Raw genomic sequence first — 25115 nt, 5'->3', positions numbered from 1 at the left:
GACTCAGTGGATGGAAACAGTGCTTTAATCTCAAATGTTGTATGCAATATTTCAGTTTTGTGCATTCATTTAATTCACATCTTTGTATAGAAACTGAAATGCCTCATTTTAGACCACAATAATTCATTAGTGTGGTGTAGCGACTCCTTTTACAGCCAATACATCATCAGTTCGTCTTGGGAATGACAGATATAAGCCCTGCACAGTGGACAGAAGGATTTTGCACCATTCTTCTTACAAAATAGTGGCCAGGACCCGACGTGATGCTGATCATACCTGCCAACACTCCCGTTTTTCCTGGGAGTCTCCCATATTTCAGACCCATCTCCCCCATCACCCTCCCGTTTTGTTATTTCTCCCAGAAAACTCCCGTAATTTCACCCCCACATTAGCCCGCCCTCCCCATCCCACCGGTCCTTAGTTTTTTTGTGGTACAGTCTGTAACACCCCCGGGTCGCCAATTTTGGCATAGTATCTGATCGCAGAGGTCGCCCGAAAGCTGTTCCATAATATAGTTACTAACCCTGTTCTCAACAGTGTTATTGAGACATCTCACCACCGAAACCAAAACCCCATTCCCTGGTCTCCCAGAGACAAATGTTGGCAGATTTGATGCTGATGGAGGAAAACTTTTCCTGTCACACTCCTCCAAAACACCCTAAAGTTATGAATAATGATTATTATCACAATAAACATGTGACCAACAACAATTCTCTGTCACTGTGAATGCAGCTCAATGAAAAAGAGCTAATGGCACACCTGCTTATGAAAAATGACAAATACATCCAATAAACACATTTATGAAGCACTTTATGAGCATCTGGCTGTTTAATAATTTACACCACAAACTGTTCAGTAAACAAGTAAATTAGCTATCATGTATTACAGTTGAGCTAATGTGGAGTTTCAGAATTATGGCAAAGATTTTATAACTATTTTTTATAACTTTATTACCTACTTCACACATGACGTCACACGGGTTCCCGGTTGCAAAAAAGACTGGTTGCAATAGCAACATGTCGTGTTGTGCGATAGGATGCCAAATTAGAAAGTCCAAAATAGAAAAGTTAACTTTCACCGTACACCACACTGCTTTTAATGCCAACTGCAGGCATCTTTGGCTAGAAGGGAGCTGAATGGAGTGAGGATCAATTATAAATGCTGGCCTCTGCAGTTCTCATTTCATATCAGGTAAGTTGACGCTATGCTGAAACACATTACTTGTTTTTGATTGCAGCAAAATCAGTTAAATATGGTGAATTAAACACTGAACGCTTAGAATGAAATGTAAAAAATGAACGTTCACAAACCCTGCTGTTCTGGTGCAGTTCTCTGTCAGAATGCAGTTGTTTTGCTTGTCTTCTCTACTTGTCTTTGGCTAGGCAGATCCTCGGTTTTTAGCACTACATAGTCTTGAATCTGGTAATCATGGAGCATTATTTCTTGCACATGACCACACAGAACAAATTTGTAGGCATCCAAAGCCTTGTAGGCCTTTAACTTCTCTCTTGTAAAATCACTTGGAGTTTCAATGAGATAGTTGTATATTTGGGGCTGGATGCTTGGCCATTTCGTCTTATCCAAAGTCCATTGGTAGTGTGCTATCGCAAATGGACCTGTCAGACGAACGGCGCTCACTTTAACGTTAATTTAGCAGAATAACTGTGCTTATCACTGGGTGACAAGCTGTTATAATACTCTGAAAGTATTATGTAAATAATATATATAGCCTAATATGTAATCAATGTAACTCATTTCTATGACAACAACAAACTCTGTACCGCATCGGATGTCATTCCCTCGCTGTAAATGCTGGTGCTTCCGGCTCATCTATCTATCTATCTATCTATCTATCTATCTATCTATCTATCTATCTATCTATCTATCTATCTATCTATCTATCTATCTATCTATCTATCTATCTATCTGTCTGTCTGTCTGTCTGTCTGTCTGTCTGTCTGTCTGTCTGTCTGTCTGTCTGTCTGTCTGTCTGTCTGTCTATCTATCTATCTATCTATCTGCCCATCTAACCGTCCATCCATCCATCCATCCATTTATCTATCTATCTATCTATCTATCTATCTATCTATCTATCTATCTATCTATCTATCTATCTAGCTATCTAGCTATCTAGCTATCTGTCTGTCCGTCCATCCATCCATCCATCCATTTATCTATCTGTCTGTCTGTCTGTCCATCCGTCCATCTGTCTTTCTGTCTGTCTGTCTGTCTGTCTGTCTGTCTGCCTGTCTGTCTGTCTGTCTGTCTATCTATCTATCCATCCATCTAACCGTCCGTCCGTCCATCCATCCATTTATCTATCTATCTATCTATCTATCTATCTATCTATCTATCTATCTATCTATCTATCTATCTATCTATCTATCTATCTATCTATCTATCTGTCTGTCTGTCTGTCTGTCTGTCTGTCTGTCTGTCTGTCTGTCTGTCTGTCTGTCTATCCTTTCTGTCTGTAAATCCTTTCTGTCTGTCTGTCTAAACCAAACTGTTTTTATCTATCTATCTATCTATCTATCTATCTATCTATCTATCTATCTATCTATCTATCTATCTATCTATCTATCTATCTATCTATCTATCTATCTAACCGTCCGTCCGTCCATCCATCCATTTATCGATCTATCTATCGATCTATCTATCTATCTATCTATCTATCTATCTATCTATCTATCTATCTATCTATCTATCTATCTATCTATCTATCTATCTATCTATCTATCTATCTATCTAACCGTCCGTCCGTCTATCTATCTATCTATCTGTCTGTCTGTCTGTCTGTCTGTCCTTTTTCAAACTGTTTTAATCTATCTATCTATCTATCTATCTATCTATCTATCTATCTATCTATCTATCTATCTGTCTGTCTGTCTGTCTGTCTGTCTGTCTGTCTGTAGATAGTCTGTCTGTCTGTCTGTTTTTATGAGCATCTGGGTGTGTAATATTTTACACCACAAACTGTTCAGTTTTTAGGAAAGATTATCTAAAATATTATAACTGATTATACTTTTAGGGTTCTGTTCAAGCTAACATGAAAATAACAACAACTCAAAAACAAATAAAAACAATTTCTATAGTTTCTATAGTGTTTTTGAACTATTCAATAAAGTAGCCTACTGATCTATTTTGAATTTGAAATATATAAACAAATTACCTAATACGTTTTTGTAAAACTATAGGTTATATTATACTAATCCATCACGTTTTACTTTAGTATGTATTTATTACAGATTATCAGTTCACTATAGTCAATCCGACAGAATTCTGTAGTGTTAGCATTAGCATTGGTAGGTCTTTCCTGAACTTCCTGTCCAGTTCTGAGTTTATTTTCATCTTGTGTCTCTGAGGAAACTTTTTTAAATACACGTATGAATGTATAATGTGTTTAAACTCCAAAATCAAACAAAAAGTTCTTCAGGGGTAATAAATGAGCCTGTGCTCTCTGAATAAGGGATTCATATAGATAAACAACAAAATCACAAGACCAAGGCATTTAAAATATCAAGTGAAAAAAATTAAAAGCCTTTATTAACATAGTAAATAAAGCCTTTTAAGTTTTTTTACTTACTCCGACTGCCCTGGACTTATGATTTTGTTGTAAATTGTGTTTAGTTTGTGTCTGACGCGGATAAAGTTATAAGTAAATCAATAGCTCCTGAACAGCAGGTGGCGATCATCGCACCCTTTCAGTCACGCCGCTTCAGTCCTGAAACTTCAGTCAGCCGTGTTGTGAAAATGTTTCGACACTTTCTGGTAAATATTACTACATTTCTGCTTTGTTTAATATTAATATGGTGGTTTATAAACGAGTCTCCAAGCATTAGCGTCGGTTCGACATCAAAGGTTGCTGTTTATACCGAGTTTTGAGGTAGGAGGAGAAATGAAAGCGGGAGTCATGAGGAGTTAGGCGTTTTGCACGTCTGCAAACTGAAAATATAAACATGAAAAATATAAATCTCTATGATTATTAATGGTGTTTTAGTGGTTTATATATGGCGGTCGCCATATGTTCTAATGGTTTAAAGCGTACTTTGTGTACAATAAATGCTTGTGAATTGTGTATAACGTTATATAGTTTGTGTTTCCTCTTCCACATAGCAGATTTAGCGTTTTGGACTTTAGATTGTATTGAGGTAAAGTTGGTTTCATATTGGGATATTCAGACATTCTCCTTAATAATATAATTTCGTAAAACTGTTCTTTGCACATTCTAAATAGGGAAATCATATTATCAGCCAATTGATTGATTATCAAAGTACAGCATTGTTTACAGTCAATTACATTGTGCTAATGTTGTTTAGAAGTCATGCTTGCATGCTAATTCTGACTGAATATTCAAATTAGCGTGGTAAACAATATAGAGACAGTTAAATGAACGAATATGTGAATATAAAACCAACTTTACCTCTATTTTGATTGCTTGGAATTGATCCGAGTATCTTAATTTGGAAAATATATATATATATAATTGTCGCCTAATGATAATTAAGTGACTTCATACAAACTCTAAAATCACCACAAACTTGGTTCAAAAACGGTGATGAAAACTGAAGTTTGTAAAGAGAATCGTTTGTGATTTGTAAATGCAAGCCTTTGATCTAATGAGTCAAATTGTATGTAATATAGACCTTAAATATAACACGTGAGTCTGATAAATGTAAAATTTTTGTAAAATGTAAAAAAAAAAAAATATATATATATATATATACACACACAGTACTATTCTAAAACTGTAATGTGGTGTCAGTACAATATTTTTGTTTTTTGTGGAAACAGCCATGCATATAAGTAATACAGTTTTTCTCAGTCATTTTGGTGCATTTCTCACACTATTTACATTTGCGCAACAATTAATGCATTTCTCAAAACTAGTACATCATAGTAGCAGTTTCTCATTCCTTCCAACAGATTGCAAATGCTTTTGGACATGCATCACCTGCTTTCATACAACTCTCTGCTGTTTTATAACATTATCAATTGCTTATGTCATGTCAGTCAAAATAACTAAACTTGTGAATGCTGAATAGTCATTACATATAAAACTAATAGTCTTGTGTCATTACATACTAAAATAGTGAACTAGTTGTCAAAATCTGTCAAGCAAATTTTATGAAAAAAATGTAATTTTTTTTTTTACTGAAAATGTCTTCTAAATTGAACAATTTCATGAATGATTTACAGACCTACAGTATGTATGTTGTAGGTTCAGTTCCAATATGTACTGCAATATTGTCTACAAATGTGCACAGCTCTTCCCAAAGGAAGTTTATGTTTGTTGTCAATAAGGGTGTGTTTTTTTTTTTTGCGCAATGCTGTGAATAAATTAGAATTGTACAGAGCAAAGTCAATAGAAAAGTGAAACATACATAGCCAGTGTCTTGTACTCCGATACCTCACTAAATGCAGTGATGTCTAACTTTACTGTAGTTTTCAAATGGCTGTGCAAATAGTATATAGTGCTGTCTTGAGCATTTTCAGGAAGTGTCACCAAAATCTGACTTTTTAAAATAAAGGAATGAATGTACTACTACTATTAATAATTATAAATGTTTATTGAGCAGTAAATCACCAATTTAAATGATATTTCATTTGACATTGAGGACTGAAGTAATGATGCTGAAAATGTAAAACATCAATAATGAGAGACTTTATTTTCTGAAACATTAAAACAAACAACTTAGTTTATAATGAAAGCAAAACTAACTCTTTGTCTATTATGCATTTATTCCTCTATATTATTATTGTTTTACTTAATATTTAATAGTCATTTGTAATTTAGACATTAATGTTGTCCATCTCATTTTGTTTCATATTATTTCTGAGTATTTATTTTTTTTGCTCCATCAGACCATTCAACAGCTTTCCAGAAGGCAGATCTCCAGCACTGTCCACAGGCAGATGGCCAACAAGGTACCCGACAAACAGAAGCTGTTTCAGGTAGGTCTTCACCCTTCTGGGATTAAATCATAGTATCTCAAAGCACAAGATTCGACCCCTGACAGCTTTACTAATAGTCTGTGTACACATTACAGGCTTAACCATGTCCTGTGTTTGTGCTCAGACCTTTTTTTTTTCCCTTGTTCACACATGTTTGTGTTTTAATGTTTTATGTGTGCTTATTAAAATGTTTGTTTATGTTTCTTATTTAGGAGGCCAATGGGGTTCCAATTCATCTGAAAGGAGGAGTCGGGGATGCTGTTTTGTACCGGGCAACTATGAGTCTCACAGTTGTGGGTATGTTACTGCAGGGCATTGGGGGAAATTGATAGAGTGTGAGTTTTTTTATCCATAGGGGAATTGATTAGATTTTTTTTAAATGATATAAATCTATAACGCAGACCTTTTTAGAGTTTAGAACACTGTTTCTCAACCACGTTCCTGGATGACCACCAGTTCTGCACATTTTCCGTGTCTCTTTAACCAAACACACCTGAATCAGATCATCAGCTCATTAGCAGAAACTGAAAGACCTGTAATGGGTGTAACAGACAAAGGAGACAAAAAACATGCAGGGCTGGTGCTCCTCCGGGAACGTAGAGAACTTTAGAGATTATTTGATAGTACTGTGAATGTTTTTGATGAAGTCTTTCATTAATGTTGATCCAAACTATGCAGCTACGAGAATCACAACACTATCAGCTATGATTTGAAGTGTAATATTTGAAAATCAGAGAGTTGTAGGACACTGTGAACTTTAATGGGATATGCACACAAACTTTTTTAAATTTCAGTCAGTCAGCCCAAGTGCTTCCGGTGAACTGTCATCCCATAAAATCGCCACAATTAAAAAAAAATCAGTGATCTTCACTGCTTGATTGATATCTAGTGGTGTAAAGTAACTATTACAAATACTCAAATGACTGTAATTGAGTAGTTTTTCTCAGGAATTGTAATTTACTGTGTAGTTTTAAAAATGTGTACTTTTACTTACCCATTTGTACATTTTTAGTGCAGTATTGGTACTTTTACTCAACTACTTTCCTTCAACCTGCAGTCACTATTTGTTCTTGTCTATGGAGATTAGAAAAATCAGTCTTGCGAGTCCAATCAAATCACACATAGAAGGTGAATCGCCTCATAATGAACTACCTCAAGACATGGGCAATTTATAATTGCAGCAAACTGTTTGGAAGCATTTAAAGTGTCCAAGAAGATGTCAAAAATCTTTACACGCATTGACCCAGAGACTGTTTAGATGCAGGTCACTGATGAGAAAATGACAAATGTTTACTGTATGATGACTGAAATGGCCTTTAAAACCCAGCAGGCACAAGACATGACATGACGTCAGATTGACGTTGTACCCCAACGTCGTGGAGACGCTGCATTTTGTTTGGAAATGAAAATCGAGTTGACGTCAGAACTCAACGTCAGGCTGACGTCAATGTCCAACATCCAACCTAAAACCAACCAAATATCAACGTCTAATAATGTTACAATTGGAATTTGTGTGGACGTTACCACTATTGACATTATCAGACGTTAGATTTTGGTTGCCATGCCTGACGAATAAATGTCAGTATTTGACGTCAATATGATGTTGATTTTATATGTTGGGTCGATATTGGATTTTGGTTACTTTCTAACACAACCTAAAATCGACTTTCTCATCTGTCACTGGATGACACTCGAATCCCCTGTCAGAAAATCTAGTGACTGGAAATGGGCTTTTTTTACAGTGTCTGCCATAATGTTAATGTTGTTTTCATGTGTTTACATTGATGAATATGGCTACGGTGTAAATGCACAGTATAGTTACGATCTTATTGCCACATTAGATCGTTATGATAGCATGATATTGTTGCCTTCAGTGATTTCCTGAAGATAAATACCAAAAAAACTGGAATAACTACAGCAGTCGCCATCGTCGATCTCATATGAAGCAAGAGATCATGATGGTATATGATGATATGTGCAGGTGTTATAGTGCTTTACCTGTTTCTTATGGGTAAATTTGAACCCCTTCACACACTGTTTCAAGGGGGAAGGGGAAAGGGTACAAAAATAGAAGTGTGGTTGGGCCTTATTATGAACTAAAATCCCTTGAAGCTTTGCAAATGACAAATTAAAAACAATGAAGGATTTGAAAAGCATGTAAAATTATTCTATTAGAAAAAATTATTGCAAGTGTAAGTGATTTAAAATAACTGCATTTAGCAGATATTGTGCAGATAAAACAACTACATTACCCATTAATAAGTAAACTAATCACAAATCATTCATGTCTGTCTGTTTCAGGAACGGTGTTCGTCATGTATGAACTATTGAAAGCAGCTGTCCCTCAGAAGAAGGACTGATGTTTGCCGAACAATACACACAGTATATTTAATCCTTAATTTGAGAGGTAGAAGGGACCAATATGATATAAATAACCTGTGACTGTTATAAACAGACATATTCTGATTGTTTTATTTTACTCCGTGATGATTGCAAAAAGCTAGCATTAAAATAAAAAAATCTATTTTGCAATAAGAAAAATGTGCATTTGTTTTCCCAAAGGGGACCTAAAATCACTTTAATAAGAGGTTTAATCACAGTTGTGTTGGAACAGTCTGTGAATTAAACCCACTTCTAATAGTAAAAATGTTCATTTATTCATTTTCTTCCACTTCGGGGCTGCAAGGGCAGCAGTCTTAGAACCCCAGACTCTCCTCTTCCAAGACACTTCCTTCAGGAGATCCCGAAGCATTCCCAGGCCAGCTGAGATACATAGTTCCTGGGGTTTCCTTCCGGTGAGACATGCATGGAACACCTCCCTAGGTAGGCGTCCAGGAGGCATCCGAAACAGATGCCCGAGCCACCTCAGCTGATTTCTCTCGATGTGGAGGAGCAGCGGCTCTACTCAGAGCTCCTCCCGAGAGACAGATCTCCTCACCCTATCTATAGGGTGCGCACTGTCACGCTGTGGAGGAAACTCATTTTGGCCGCTTGTAATAAAGATCTTGTCCTTTCGGTCATGACCCATTACTCATGACCATAGGTGAGAGTAGGAACGTAGATTGACCGGTAAATCGAGAGCTTTACCTTTCGGCTGAGCTACTTCTTTACCACAACGGACCAATACTTCGACCGCATTACTGCTGCCACTGCACCAATCTGCCTGTCAATCTCACGCTCCATCCTTCCCTCACTCGTGAACAAAACCCCAAGATACTTGAACTCCTCCACCTAGGATAAAGACTTTCCTCCAACCTGAAGATGGCAAGCCACCTTTTTCTGGTGAAAATATATTCATTTTATTTTATTTTTTATAATTACACTTGATTAAGTCAGCCTACAGAAACACTGATTGAGACTGAGACACATGAGACTGATTCCTGTGACGCTCCAGAGACAGACGAGTCTTCGCTAAGGCCAGCTTCCAGCCTCCGCCACTGAGACTGCAGCTCTGCACGTGACGTTTGGCCAGCGGAGAAATTAAAATGGTCGTGTCCATCTGAGTCTGGTTTCTCTCAAGGTTTTTTTTCTTCACTTTCGCCAATTAGTGAAGTTTTTTTTTCCCTCTCCGCTGTCGCCACTGGCTTGCATGGTTCGGGATCTGTAGAGCTGCGCATCGTTGGATTTGCTCTTCAGTATTTGGACTCTCAGTAGTGATTATTAAACCACACTGAACTGAGCTCAACTGAACTGAACGTAAGCACTACAAACTGAACTACACTGTTCCTATTTACTGTGACCTTTTATGTGAAGCTGCTTTGACACAATCTACATTGTATAAGCGCTATACAAATAAAGGTGAATTGAATTGAATTGAATTCTCCCTTTGTATGTGTTATCAGACGGGGAAAGCCCCACCCATAAGTGATGATCTCACCCTCATTAGCATAGAATGTTAGTCTTGAATTATTTTGGATCTGCCACTATGCTGACACATAGGCATCGGTAGCTCCGCCCTCTTTTGAAAAGAGCAAAATCTCATTTGAATTTAAAGCGACAGTCACCAAAGTGACACAATTAGGATCAAAGCCTAAACTGGGCTGTTTTAAAGAGTTTAAAAACATTATTTGTGTGGTATTTTGAGCTGAACACACACACTCTAGGGACATCAGAGACTTATTTAACATCCTTAAAGGGGTCCCCTTTAGTTAACCCAAAAATCTTTTTTTTTTTTAAATCTCATTTCTAGGCATTCAAAGGTTTTATAGTCGCATTTTAGGCCTTTCGTGTATATGGTAATATTCTTCTCATCGAGAGAAACCAAGAATTGATTTTTTTTTTCCTTTTAAAAGTGCATAATATCTGAACTTAGCCTTAATTAATGAAGCGTGTTTGTGACTCATGATGCCGCGTTCAGAAGTATGTTTTTGATACTGTCTGTTTCTTGGATGTCTTCATCGGTTCCCAGGAAACAAACAGCAATGTGCACTTCCTTTCTGTACTTCAAAACAAAAACTTGTGTTCTCAAGGCTTATAAGATGGTTTCCAAACGTGTGCATAATATACATCAAGGAAACGCACAGGAGCGATTGAGCTCAATACAGCATCATTGTCTATATATACAGTTGAGTTATGAAAATGTATATCATGTGTTATGAACAATATATCCGTTGTGCCTCGATACAAATCATCTCTCTGAAAAAAACCCAGAAAGGCATGTGAATAATTGCATGCTAATTATAAAACTATAAAGCACAGATCATTAGTTCTAAAAGCAATCTATGAGGAGCTTTAGAAGTTCGGTCTCTGCCTTGGTGAATAGATCTGTTGCTGTTTCTCTTTAATAATGAGAAATGAGATAATGGTCCAATTAAACACAGTCTTGAACTCTGCAATAACAACTAATAAACTTAATGAGCAAAACTCAAACTACCATGACTCCCAGTTGGCACGCATGTGTTTTTAAATGTCTAAATATTTATTCATCAAATGAGTAACAGAAAGCTGTTCTTTTATGGCTTGAGATCATGGGTGTAGTTTAGTTTTGAGCATTGGTGTGTTGGACATCTCCATTCCTTTAGTGTGCCGCTCGGTTTGACCGCTAGAGGGCAACGTACACACATAAATGCAATTTAAGCATTCAGGTGCCATTTATACATACACTACATGTGTACATATGTTGATTTATTATGATTAATGTTTTAAAGTTACATTTATTTTGACATTTCTACTCTATTTATTAAAGATTTCATATTTAAAAATATTGGGTAAAGTCTAGATATGATACAGTTGCTGATATCCACATTAATATTGCATTGTTGTGACACTATAACAATAATTAATATTTTTACAGTACTGTGATGGTTGGGTTAGGATAGGGGTAGACTTTAAAAAATGCAATTTATTGGGTAATTTAATAAATAACATAATACTTGGTCCGACAACATTTTTTTACATTACTGTGGTGGTTGAGTTTAGGGTTGGGGTGGGGGTAGATGTTAATAAAATACAATAAATTTATTAAATATTATAAATCTCGTTAACTTCCGACTGCAACCGTATCTAATCTAGCAATAGTGCCATTGTCATGAGGTTACCTTAGCAACTGCCCCAGCATAATCCGTTAGGAACGTTCGATATCGATATTAATTTTGTCATTGTTATAGCTTTTTCATTGTCACAGTATTGAAATTGTGTTTACAACGACTTTGAATATACATTACTTGTCGGTCGGTTAGCTGTGCTAGGAGAACCGTAAAATCTTTATTCTTGACAAATCACGAGACGAATATCCTCAGGTTGCGCTTCGAAAAATACGGTAAAGTCTAGATAGCAAACAGCTGCGGATACGCACATCAATATAGCATCATTTTTGTAACAGTATAACAACAATTAATATTTTTACAGTACTGTGATGGTTAGGGTAGGGGTAGACATTAAAAAATACAGTTTATTGGGTAATTTAAAAAATAACATAAGTAATACTCTGTACAACTACGTTTTTTACGTTATTGTAACAGTTGGTAGTACAATAAAAGTATAATAAATAGGATATTTAATAAATAATGTGAATAATTCTCTTCATCTGGCCGCAACCATATCTGATCTAGCAACAACCGAAAAATAGTGCCGTCGGCATGAGGAGGTTACCTTAGCAACCGCTCCAGCATTTTCCGTTAAAGTTCAATATCGATACCAATTTTGTTATTTTTATAGCTTTTTCATAGTCACAATATTAAAATTGTGCTTACAACGACTGTCTAAATATACATTACTTGTCGGTCGGTTTAGCTGTGCTAGGAGAATCATAAAATATATTTTTTTCTTTATCAAGCTGCCGGACAAATCTCAGGTTGCACCTCGAAAATGACAGTAAAGTCTATATGAGATACAGCTGTGGATACACACATGAATATGGCATTATTTATTTATTTTTTTTATGTCACTCTATAACAAAAACATTTATTTTTACAGTACTGTGGCGATTGGGGTTAGGGTAGATGTTTAAAATTGCCAGACTAAACCGAAAGTGACTTCAGACGAGGGAGATTGTTTCAATAAAAAACATAAATAATACTGTGTACAACTACGGTTTTTAAGTTACTGTGACTGATGGGTTTAGGGTTGGGGTGGGGCTACACGTTGATAAAATACGGTAAATGGGAACTTTAATAAATAATATAAATAATTTTTGTAAACTTTTGTATCTGATGTAGCAACAACTGAAAAATAGTGCTGTTAGCATGAGGAGATTACCTTATAGCAACTGCGCCAGCATTTTCCATTAGGAACGTTCAATACCAATTTTGTCGTTTTTATAGCTTTATCAGAGTCGCATTAAAATTGAGCTTACCACGACTTTGTCTGAATATATATTACTTGTCGATGAGGTTAGCTTTGCCAGAAAAACAATAAAATAATTTTTATTTTTGACAAATCGCAAGACAAATCTCAGGTTGCACTTCGAAAAGGATGGTAAAGTCTATAAGGTATACAGCTGCGAATACGCACATCAATAGAGCACCATTTTTCTAACACTGTTTAACAATAAATAATGTTTTTATAGTACTGTAACGGTTGGGTTTAGGGTTAGGGTAAATGTTAAAAAATACAATTTAATAAATGATAATACTATGTTTAACTACAATTTGTACATTACTGTGACGGTTGGGTTTAGGGTTGCGGTAGATGTTAATAAAATACAATAAATGGGAAATTTAATAATATGAATAATTCTTGTTATCTTCTGGCCGCAACCCTATTTGATCTAGCAACAACCAAAAAATAGTGCCGTTAGCATGGGGAGTTTATCTTAGCAACCACTCCAGTATTTTCCGTTAGGAATGTTCGATATCGATACCAATTTTGTCATTTTTATAGCTTTTTCAGGGTCACAATATTGATATTGTGCTTACAACAACTTTGTCTAAATATACATTAGCCTATTTGTTGGTCAGGTATCTGTCCTCATTTAATAAATAACAAATGATACTCGGTACTACTACGGTTTTTACGTTACTGTGATGGTTGTGCTTCGGTTTGGGGTAGTGGTAAACGTTAATAAAATACAATAAATGAGAAATTTGATAATATGAGTAATTCCTGCTAACTTTTAGCCGCAACATCTGATCTAGCAACAATTTAGCAATAGTGCCGTTGGCTTGAGGATCCCTTTGCAACCACCCCACCCAGCATTTTCCAATTGGAACGTTCGATATCGATACACATTTTGTCATTTTTATAGTTTTTTCAGAGTCACAATATTAAAATTGTGCTTACAACTAATTTGTCTGGATATACATTAGTAGTCGGACTGGATAGCTGTGCTAGGAGAACCGTAAATTCGTTTTGCGATTTGTGTCCACACACAACAAGACACACCTCAGATTGAGCTTCGAAAACGATCGATGTTTCTTTGTAAACGTTCGCCTTTCTGAAAATATCGTCTAATACCTTTAAATGTATACTCACAATCTCTCAGTGTTATATTTATGAGCTGTTTCTTGTTTGATAAATCTACAAAAGTCAATGCAAGTATTCCGAATAAGGCATTCCTTTTGAACTTTGTCCCGAGTGTCTATTCCGTGTCATCACCCGTGCTAAAAGCCCAACATTGATGAGTGACAGCCTGCAGGAATGCCGAAAGTATGCGCGACTTTTCCAAAAGCGCATCCCAGCACATCATCCATCAGACGGGCCCGTGACGTCAGAGCTCCGGGTCCGGGATCAGCCCCCTGTTAAGAAGCACTTTCTAGTCTGAGATCCCGTACATTTGGAAAAAGCCTTTACGAGCTGTGGGCGAACAACCCCGCATCTTCATTTCCATCTCCATCACTGCAGCATCACGGAGAATTTCTGCTTTTTTTCTGACATATAGAGAACATCTGGGCGAATATACCTCCTTCATTCACCAGTTTTGTGATGTATTAAGAGGTTTCGGAAAGTTTGGTAAGTTTTCATGTAGAGTTTTTCATCTTTTATTTCGTTTTATACCGATTACACCAATTATAAACTACACGAATGTGTTTACTGCACTTAAATAAGAGACTTTTTTTAGATGAATGTGAAGTGTAATGATGAATGTGAGCACACTGACCCATTTTCAGCAGCTCCAATCACTTTTTCCATAGACGTTTTAATGGTGATTTCACTTTTTCCACCACTGTTATTGTGCTCTTTGAACGCTTATTTGGATAATACCGATTCGTTTTCTATTGTTGGGAAATCCACATTAGATTCATAACACTTGTAAGACATCTGTTGAGCATTTTTTAATGTTATTTAATTCATATGCTAATGGTGATACTAATGAAATGGAGCTGCTAGTGAAATCTTCACAATTATGAGGTGAATAGTTTTACATAAATATAATTGCACATTTTAATTGGAACTACTAAGCCTTTTTGCATGTTTTAGAAGAACATCAACAACAAGATAATATTAATACTAATTATAAATCATTATTGGTCTGTTTTCACCATATTAATGCGTTTTAAAGCTTATGTTGGCTTGTTCATTCAACATTACTTGACCCTTTTTGACGACTTTACTCTATTACAGCTTTAAGATGTATCGTGCCTGTAGGCTATAGGTTTCATTACAAGTTTAGATCACTCTTTGCATGTCCATTTATTCATTTTAAATGTAAAAAATCAATATAACCAAGCAGAGAATTTAGTTTCTGTAAGTTATTTAATGGTTTTGAGTCACATTTTTTATTTCACATATATGTCGCATGTCTCTTAATTAAGAGGGGAAAAACGAATATATTTTGATTAAATGTCATGTCATTGTTGATTTAATGTGCTATTATTTTACAAGCTGCTTGTTCTGATGTTGGTAATAAGTATCATAGACAACAACCACATTGCCAAAGTTTGGAGGCAGAGCATTGAGTTGATCTCTAAGGCTATATATATATATACATACAATGTAAAACCCAACAGTCGACTTTATCAAATGAATGAGTGTTGTTAACTCAAAATTTGACTGAAAGTTAATTCTACTCATTTGAAAAGAGTTTTGACTTAGTGTTGAAGGTTAATTAATTAAAAGCCTCATTACTTAGAACTTAAATGGAGTAAGTTCACAGTACTCAGATTAGTTTTTTAACTAAACTGGTTTGTTGCAATCGGTTTCCTCAAATGGTTTGAGTTGCCTTAACTTATTGGGTTGTAAAGTACTCAGTTGGTTTGAGTTCTCTTCATTTATCGGGTTTTACTGTGCTCAAATTGCTTCGTTTACTCGAATGGATTAAGTTCACAGTACTTATTAGGGTTAGTTTTTGAACTTAAAAGGTTTGTTGCAATCGGTATCCTCAAATGGTTTGAGTTTCCTTAACTTTTTTGGGGTTTTACAGTGTATGTAAATCTGAATTTGCCCAGGCACAACAGGGGGCGCAGAAGCCCTGCAGATGTTTTTCCACCCCTACCATGCGGGATCCTAAACCAGGCAGCCTTCCAGACTATCCCATATAGTCTATGAACTCACAGTTTCCAATGTTAAACTGATGAATCAGCAGGGTTTGCGATGACATAAAGCATATGCAGCCTATAATTGTTTTTACAGTTGAACTAAAATGTTCTTTCTAATAACCGCACAGTGAATTATTTTAATTAATCCCCCCTTTATTAATATTTTCCAAAATTATGAGAGCTTTAACCAAGGGGGAAAAAAACTTTCCTTCTCTGACCAAAGAAACAGCTGGGATTTTGTATGAAAATATAATTAAAATCAGATTTAATTGAGATCTCTCAATGCTGGAGTGGAATACGTATTTTCCCCTGATTTATGAGCTGTGTGTGTGTGTGTGTGTGTGTGTGTGTGTGTGTGTGTGTGTGTGTGTGTGTGTGTGTGTGTATGTGTGTGTGTGTAATATGCTTGACTTTTCAGATTTGATTGATGTTCTGCTGATACCGGGGTTGAAGATGTCGGTCAGGCATTTGGCAGCGGTGGCTCTCTTAACACTCGCAGCACTGACATCAGTGAGAGCCCAAGGTAAAAAAAAGCCAACACATCTCTTTCCATTCATCCTATTACAGTGAATTAATCCACTTTCTTCCAACAGTTTAGATTATAGTCTGATTTCTGTTTTAAACTCTATAAATATTGACTTTACAGTAATAGTTGCCTAATATATTAAGTGCTTTCATTATGTTTCAATTTTCATTGCCTTTCTTTATAGAATGAACAAAAGTACTGGAGAAAAATAATTCCTCATGTGCTTTTACATGTGTAATGTCTCTTTTTAAACACTAGGGCGGACACTGGACTGTTCATTGTCTTAAAAGTTTGCTTCAAACTATTTGAGTGTGGTTTATGCTAGTGCATTAAAGCACAGAATATTTCATCTTGATCTAACAACTGATTCTTCAATGTATTACTACATTGTAATGTCTTTAAATTGAGGGATGTAAAAACAATGGTACAAATATATTAACATTTTAAATTTCTATAGCTTCCAAGAATGCAAAAAGTGCCACGTGTTGATAAATAATGCTATGATAGCTGTTTTAACATTAAGTTATGATTAATTTGTATCTTTTTACAGTTATTAAATAGTTTGATAACAAGCAGGAAATGTTCATGGGCCAATGATATGACCACATTGAAATAGCAGCTTCTTTGAATGTTATCACTCGATTGAATGAGTGTTATCAGTGGTTGTCAGCTGATAGATATGGGGCAGTGGGGGCCTTCTACGTGTATTAGTAGGCTTAGAAGGCTGTTATCTTCCATCCACATGGTTAATCAGCTATACTAGGGGTAGACGTTAATAAAATTCAATTAATGACAAATTTCATATATTCATTCATTTTCTTTTCGGCTTAGTATCTTTATTAATCTGGGGTCGCCACAGCGAAATGACCCGCCAACTTATCCAGCATGTTTTACGCAGCGGATGCCCTTTCAGCTGCAACTCATCACTGGGAAACATCCATACACACTCATTCACACACATACACTATGGACAATTTAGCTCACCCAATTCACCTATAGCGCATGTCTTTGGACTTGTGGGGGAAACCGGAGCACCCGGAGGAAACCCATGCAAACTCCACACAGAAATGCCAACTGACCCAGCTGAGGCTCGAACCAGCAACCTTCTTGCTAGTGCTACCACCGTGCTGCCTTAAGGGGAAATTCAATAAATAATATAAATCTCGTTAACTTCCTGCCGCAGCCACATGTGATCAATAGCTGATTAACCATGTGGATGGATGATAACTGCCTTCTGAGCCTACCAGTTGGTACAGAAGGCCCCTACTAGCTCATCTCTATTAGCTGATAACCACTGATAACGCCTATTCAATCGAGCGATACATTCGAATCGGCTGGAAATGGTCTATAAGGTTGAACATATACTGTAAGGATAACTCCACTAAAGGTTTAGCATTGAATATGATGTATTAAATATTTTTTCCACAAGCATCTTATGACCAGTTGCAGGACACTGGACATCTCAGCCAGACTGATTCATGCTCAAGTTTTTTTTTTTCCTCTAGTTAAGCACATTTTCATGTATTTTAGTATTTTTTCAGTAACTGAGCTCTTGGTCAGAGGCAGTAAAACTGTGACTTCGCCATAGCAAATCATCGAGTAACGACAGGGTGTTAAACACTTCGCCAGTGTTCAGTGGAAAGTATAGTGGTACATTTTATAGCTTTTATTAAAACAAAAGAAACTCATGGAGGCCAAGTTTCCCTTCATTTCCACACACATGGGGAACAAAGTGTAAAAATATCAGCTTATTGTTATTTTTTTAGATGTATTTTCTTTAAGTGATAGTTAGAAGTTCTCAATGCTGCCGTTTTGAAACATATTTGATTAAACACATTCATTTAAACACTGTTTAAAAAAAAAATCTAAGTTTCTTACTTAAAGCTGCAGTAGGTGAATGTCTTCAGAAACATTTTTGTTGTGCTGGTTGAAAGTCTCTTCACGTTCCGATAGTAATGATTAAAGTCAATGATCTGAAAGTGTTTACATGTATTTTTATATTCTGGGTAAGGCATAAAACAAAAAAATGTTCCTCCAATTATAATTTATCGGGCCGATAATTCCTATAATTCGGATAAGTAGCCCAAACTGTGTCAACAAATGTTGAGTTGTACATCTGTGCAGCCGTTCACGCAGACAGATTCACCATTTACGGAGAGTGACAGCGGTAAAATCAAATGCTGAATCAACTTCTTAAAATCCTGAATCAATATTGGAGTTAGTTTTGCACGCTGGAGGAAGGACGACACCATGTATAATTTTTTTAGACGGGTAATGTTCTGTTTTAAAACTATTTTAGTCACGCAAAGCTGATGTAGATTGTGTTGTTTTATGATTATATGCACTGAAATGTCGTTCAGCCACTAAAATCTCCCGGCGATATTGATGTGACTATTTTCAGTTTCATAAGGTCCTTTTACAGCATCGATGATGTAGATTTTCATTTAGTTTAACCGGTGGCGGTTCTAGTTGAAATGGCACCCTGGGCGAACCACCCCATATGGATGCCCTTCCAGCCACAACCCACTACTGGCCAATATACCACCCAATATTATTATTAATATACAATTATTATTCTAAATGTACAACAGAAATCAATCCTAAATGTAACTGGAAAACAATGTAAAGAAAGATACAACTGGAGTGATGTGCTAAGATGTGCATGAATATTAATGATAATTCTATAGAATACAAAAAAAATACATTTGTTTTATGGAATTATTTGTTGTCTTTGACCCGACTCATTGCCCAGAAAGTCTTACCTCCCTGACTCATTATCCCTCCTTTCTGCTTCATAGCCATGCTTAGTCAAAATAAGATCATATAAACTGTAGTTTTGTCGACTTGCAAAACTCGTGCCGACACCTCTGCCTAAAAGTTACACCAGTAACTCCTGATTTTACAACACATAGACGCGCATATTTTATCAGCATGACTGTAAACAACCGAGAATCACACCGGGAGCAGCGCAACGCGTGAGGAGCGCGGGAAATATTTTGTGTGTGCATGCGTCAGTTTGAATTCACCAGCTTTGTTTCGGTTGCACATAGAGAGTAACAAGCTTGCGCATGGAAAAGACGCTAAATGTGAATGGTTTTAGGAAGCGTGGCTTAGAACGGCAGGGGAGGGACTGTGTTTTCAAAGCTATTTTGCTAATGTTAGCATTTTGGCAGATCACCTACTGCACCTTTAACTTGGATGATTAAATGCTTAATACCACAAATAAATTGTTATTAAAGGGATAGTACACCTAAAACTGAACATATCGTCATCATTTACTCACTCTTTACTTGATTTAAACCTGTTTGACTTTCTTTTCTCTGTTGAACACAAAGGAAGCTGCTTTAAAGACAGATGGAAACCTGTAACCGTTGACATCCATAGTATTTGATTTCCCTGCTATTATAGATACAGGTTTTAAGCTTTCTGTAAATGATCTTTTTTGTGTTCAACAGAATAAACCACTTGAGGGAGAGTAAATGTTCATGATTGGGTGAACTATCCCTTTAAGTTACGTTCCAATGAGCTCGCATTTAAAAAAAAAAACTTGCAATTTTCAAAACTTTTTGGGTCGGATGGACCAAAAAAAGAAAAGTAATGGTGGTGAGTGTTTGATTGTGGACGTGTGTGATTGTGTTGGACACTTTTGGAGTCTGAAATGGAACCGATTGTGACATCTGGTCAGCCAGGTTGGTAAATCTTGATTTTGGTGAACCTGTTCCCGGTCAAGCTTAAGCCCTGGTCAAAGTTTGACCAGAGCTGCGGCTTCACAAAATATTTTATTGTGATATTCCAACATGCACACACTCACACTGACCTTTCACACACGATGAATATCACTTTAAAATATTTCAAAGTCCTCTATACATGTGCGTCTTGTACATGAAGTCTCTTTAGTCCCTCAAGTTGTTGTAAACAACTTTTTCACGTACAAGTGCATGAGTGTTCTTGCTCATCTAGATTGGTCCGTCCCATGTTGCATAATCTCTTGTTGTTTATATATTTGTTTGTCACTATCCTGCATTTTCATGTCTCATTTTTAGTAAAGGTTGTTGTTGTGCACCCTTTTAAGCAATTCGCAATGAAAGCGACCTCATTAATGCAATTGCACTTAAAATGTGACCCTTTACTATTCATTGTACAGTCAATGACTACGTTTACATGGACATCAGTAATCTAATTATTTACCTTAATCTGAATAAGACAATAATATGATTAAGATGTTTACATGAGTTGCTTTTTGAATGTTCCTGTTTTACATGTTATACTACATAGTTCGATTAACGTCATTATATCAGCATTCAACGCTAGTTTCCTCCGGCGTTTCACACAATAACAGTTGTGTTCGTCATGATAGCATCATATATGATTTTGGGTGTTCTGTTTTTAATTTTGCGGCAAGTTTAACAGCAGTTAATTTCTCAGACTATGCATGCAAACAGATGATACGAATTCTCAAGCAACAGGCCACCTCTTCCATTTCATTCACTAACTTTTCATTCATTCCCCCATGGCAGGCAAGGCACTTCATAATGTCAATTTCCTCAAGAATTCTCAGCATAGTCATTGTTTCTCGTTTGCACCAAAAATGTGCACTCTCTTGCTTGAAGCCATTCTCATTTGTTAGTCTTCAAACGCCTGACAATTACCCTGTGTGCATTTTGTCGCAAAATGTAGCGTAAAAGTACTACAAAATGGTAATAGTTTGATTGCGATGTTTACATATCTGTACCGCACTTCAGTAATGTCACTAAAATAGGAGTACTCCACGTCTTAATTTGATTTCTGTTTAGTTTATGACTTTAGTTAGATTAAGGTAATTAAAAATCCCTGTTTATATGGTAGACTCTTAATCAGAGTGTTGTCTTAATCGTATTAAAATCTGAGTATTTTTGTCCATGTAAACATACTCAATGTCTACACTACCTGACAAAAGTCTTGTCGCCGATCCCAGATGTAAGAGCAAGAAATAATAACTTCTAGTTGATCATTTGGAAAAGTGGCAGAAGGTCGATTTTTCTCTGTGATTTATCCGTTGAACTGCATCCCAATCATCACAAATACTGCAGAAGACCTACTGGAACCCGCATGGATAGAAATTAGTCAAGTTTGGTGTAGGAAAAATCATGGTTTGGGGTTACATTCAGTAAAGGGGTGTGTGAGAGATCTACAAATTGGATGGCAACAGCAACAGCCTGAGGTATCAAAACATTTATGCTGCCCATTACGTTACAGACCACAGGATCACAGGGCGAATTCTTTAGCAGGATAGCGCTCCTTCTCATACTTCAGCCTCCACATCAAAGATCCTGAAAGCAAAGAAGGTCAAAGTGCTCCAGGATTGGCCAGCCCAGTCCCCAGATATGAACATTATTGAGCATGTCTGGGGTAAGTTGGAGGAGGCATTGAAGATGAATCTAAAGAACCTTGATGAACTCTGGGAGTCCTGCAGGAACGCTTTCTTTGCCATTCCAGATGACTTTATTAATGAGTGATTTGAGTCATTGCAGAGATGTATGGATGCAGTCCTCCAAGCTCATGATGGAGTCATTCACAATATTACCTCTTTTTCCACTGCAGCATGACATTATTTCTGTTCAATGACAAGACTTTTGTCTGAGCAAAGTCAGATCTTACTGTCCTAATTAAATCATTAAAAATCAAGGCATGATCATATTTTATTTTGGTAAAATAAGCGTGATCTAGAGGCCTTTGCCTTTCATATAAGCCACTTCTGAAACCAAATGATCAACTAAAAGTCAAGTTATTATTTGTTGTTCCTAAAACTTGGATAGGCGACAGGACTTTTGTCAGGTAGTGTATCTGTGATGAAGCAGTTCAATGTAGCGCGTCTAGCTGTTGACTGCAGTAACCGCATGCCCAATTTGAGTTATGGCCCAGTGTAATGTTTTCTTGAAATCTTTGTGGAACGTGCTTTACGTGTCTATGCTTGAGTAGTCAATGGCCCTGCGGTCAGACAGCTCAAACAGATGTCATTTTGACCCAAAATGGCCGTCGTCCACGTTTGTTCCATGTTGCCTTGAGTCCTTCCCCAACAATGATCTCCGCTGTTGGGATTTCGTCCATAAACCTGTGTGCACTTCTCATAAATACAGAGTTTGGAATGGTTGCTTGGAGATAACTTGATTTGCCTCCTTTTTCCACAGTAATACCTCCGTCAGACTTGAGGTTTAAGATATTAAATGAAAACACAGTGCAAATGACATGGAAGCAACCGCTGTCAAGGGTTGAGGGCTTCAGAGTACAAGTGACGTCAGATACAGGTGGGTCAAAATACACCAGCATGAAAACATTTGTCTCTAGTTTTTCTTCAGAATAAAAGCAGATATTTGGTGTCAGAGCTAATTTTTTTCCAAATTGCAATTGATTTGAATCTGAAAGAGTTGGCACATTTTACCCCCTAAAGAGCATAGTATTAAAGTAGATTTTAAAATATCTGGCTTCCATTAAGTGCTGTTCGGACTTGCCAGGGTTGTAGGAACACTCCATTTTTATAAATTTTTTAAAAATAGGCTCATTTTACAACTCCCAAGAGTTAAACAGTTGAGTTTTACCATTTATGAATCCATTCAGTTGATCTCTGGGTCTGGAGGGAGCATTATTAACTTGACTTAGCTTAGATTATTGAATTGGATTAGACTATTACCATCTCAATATAAAAATGACCAAAGAGTTTTGATAATTTACTCTTCTGTTTTTGTATTGTGTACTAAGACCAATAGAAATATAAAAGTTGCTATTTTCTAGGTTGATCTGGCTAGGAACTATACCAAAGACTACAGATATACATAGATGGTTTACTGGCAGTTCTATGAATGTGAAAAGGGCAACTCTCAGTATGGCGGCCACATCGAAAAAAGTCCCACCTTCTGTTTGAAATTGTCAATCGTCAATCTTTATAGCCATACAGTTCTGTAGGGAGGAGTCTGAACAGATTCGCTTGTTTGTGAAGGCAAGCCCTGCATTGATTTTGACAGGAGAAAAACTTCCCAGCACATCCTATCAATCGTCGTGACCTCCAATGTTGTCCTCCATTCTTTGCCTGCGTTTTGTTCTTCCAGTACCCAGAAGTTGGCGCAAACTGTAAGTTACTTGGTTTAAATGTAAGTAAATCTTAAACAACAGTGGTAATGGGAAAGATCAGATTTCGTTGCTGATTTGAAATGTAATTTAATTGTGATTTCAGCAAGCAGTTTTTGATATTTCAATATTCGCCCATTCATTCAAATAGGAATTTGGTCTTGGATATACTGCTCAGGGGTGTTGCTAATCTGGCCGCCTAGAGAGCAGACTTTTGTTAAAAGGTACTTTGACTAAACTCTTCTAATAATCAGAGAACTCAAAAAGTCTCCATGGTTGCAAGGTGTACTCCCTGTGTAAGCAGGTGGTCATGTTGGCTATAATGGCGGAAGTTTAATAACAAAAGTAATGGGAAAGATCACTTCAGATTTTGTTACTGATTTGAAATATGTAATTTAACTGCGAGTTTAGCTTGCAGTTTTGAGATTTTAGGATTCCTCCGTTCATTCAGATAGGAATTTGGTCTTGAATATACTGCCCTTGGCAGTTGCAAATATGGCCATCGAGTGAACAGACTTTCCATTCAACTCAATTCAATTTCAATTCCTTGAAAAGGACTTTGACTATTACGCTTCTAATAATCAGAGAACTTTGCTGCCGGACCGTGGCTGCAGCAGGGGCAATAAGATATTATGCACTACCTGAAAATAGTTCTGAATCATCTATCAAAAAGTCTCCATGGTTGCAAGGCATGATTCCTGTTTAAGCAGGTGGTCATGTTGGTTATATTGATGGAAGTTAAATAATTACAGTAATGGAAAAGATCACATCAGATTTTGTTGCTGATTTGAAATATGTAATTTAATTCAGATTTTAGCAAGCAGTTTTTGATATTTCAATATTCCCCCATTCATTCAGAGAGGAATTTGTTCTTGGATATACTGCTCAGGGGTGTTGCAAATAAGGCCACCTAGTGAACAGACTTTTGTTTGAAGGTACTTTGACTATACTGTTCTAATAATCAGAGAACTTTGCTGCCGGACCATGGCTGCAGCAGGGGCAATAAGATATTATGCAGTGCCTGAAAATAGTTCTGAATCATCTCTCAGAAAGTCTCCATGGTTGCAAGGCATGATTCCTGTTTAAGCAGGTGATCATGTTGGTTATATTGACGGAAGTTAAATGGGAACGATCACTTCAGATTTTGTTACTGATTTGAAATGTAATTTAATCGCGATGTCAGCAAGCAGTTTTTGATATTTAAATATTCCCCCATTCATTCAGATAGGAATGTGGTGTTGCAAATATGGCCATCGAGTGAACAGACTTTCCTTGAAAGGGACTTTGACTATACTCTTATACTAATTAATGAACTTTGCTGCCGGACCATGGCTGCAGCAGGGGCAATAAGATATTATGCAGTGCCCGAAAATAGTTCTGAATCATCTCTCAGAAAGTCTCTATGGTTGCAAGGCGTACTCTCTGATCATGTTGGTTATATTGACGGAAGTTAGCTGATTTTCAGGCACTGTGCAATATCATTGCGCTGCTCAAGTCATGGTAAGGCAGCAAAGTTCTTTGAGTATTAATGAGTATAATTAATGAGTATAACTATAATGAGTATAGTTCCTTGCCATATCAATCTAGAAGATCTTTTCATATTTCATTGGTCTTAATAC

General features: G+C 36.6%; 2 protein-coding genes across 2 annotated transcripts in view; both read left to right on the top strand.

Annotated features, from left to right (window-relative positions):
* The first annotated feature begins 3692 nt into the window (after positions 1 to 3692).
* Positions 3693 to 8496, top strand: LOC130247819 (cytochrome c oxidase subunit 7A2, mitochondrial). The gene is made up of 4 exons (XM_056481284.1): positions 3693 to 3771; positions 5866 to 5955; positions 6168 to 6252; positions 8257 to 8496. The coding sequence occupies exons 1-4, from the start codon at positions 3754 to 3756 to the stop codon at positions 8313 to 8315; spliced, it is 252 nt and encodes an 83-aa protein (XP_056337259.1). The 5' UTR covers positions 3693 to 3753; the 3' UTR covers positions 8316 to 8496.
* Positions 8497 to 14165: 5669 nt separating this feature from the next.
* The window catches only part of col12a1b (collagen, type XII, alpha 1b), a 219651-nt gene continuing 208701 nt past the window's right edge, over positions 14166 to 25115 (top strand). The window contains exons 1-3 of the mRNA XM_056480643.1: positions 14166 to 14343; positions 16288 to 16392; positions 22563 to 22679. Coding sequence (XP_056336618.1) covers positions 16323 to 16392; positions 22563 to 22679 — 187 coding nt within the window. The 5' untranslated portion in view covers positions 14166 to 14343; positions 16288 to 16322. The remainder of the gene's footprint in view (positions 14344 to 16287; positions 16393 to 22562; positions 22680 to 25115) is intronic.

The sequence above is a fragment of the Danio aesculapii genome, chromosome 20 (genome assembly GCF_903798145.1).
Source record: "Danio aesculapii chromosome 20, fDanAes4.1, whole genome shotgun sequence".
NCBI lineage: Eukaryota > Metazoa > Chordata > Actinopteri > Cypriniformes > Danionidae > Danio > Danio aesculapii.
This window is presented reverse-complemented; position numbering and strand designations above follow the sequence as displayed.

Coding starts and splice junctions, on each gene's coding strand:
- LOC130247819 (XM_056481284.1), top strand. Junction 5,956..6,167: donor ACAAACAGAAGCTGTTTCAG/GTAGGTCTTCAC, acceptor TTTCTTATTTAG/GAGGCCAATGGGGTTCCAAT. Junction 6,253..8,256: donor TATGAGTCTCACAGTTGTGG/GTATGTTACTGC, acceptor TGTCTGTTTCAG/GAACGGTGTTCGTCATGTAT.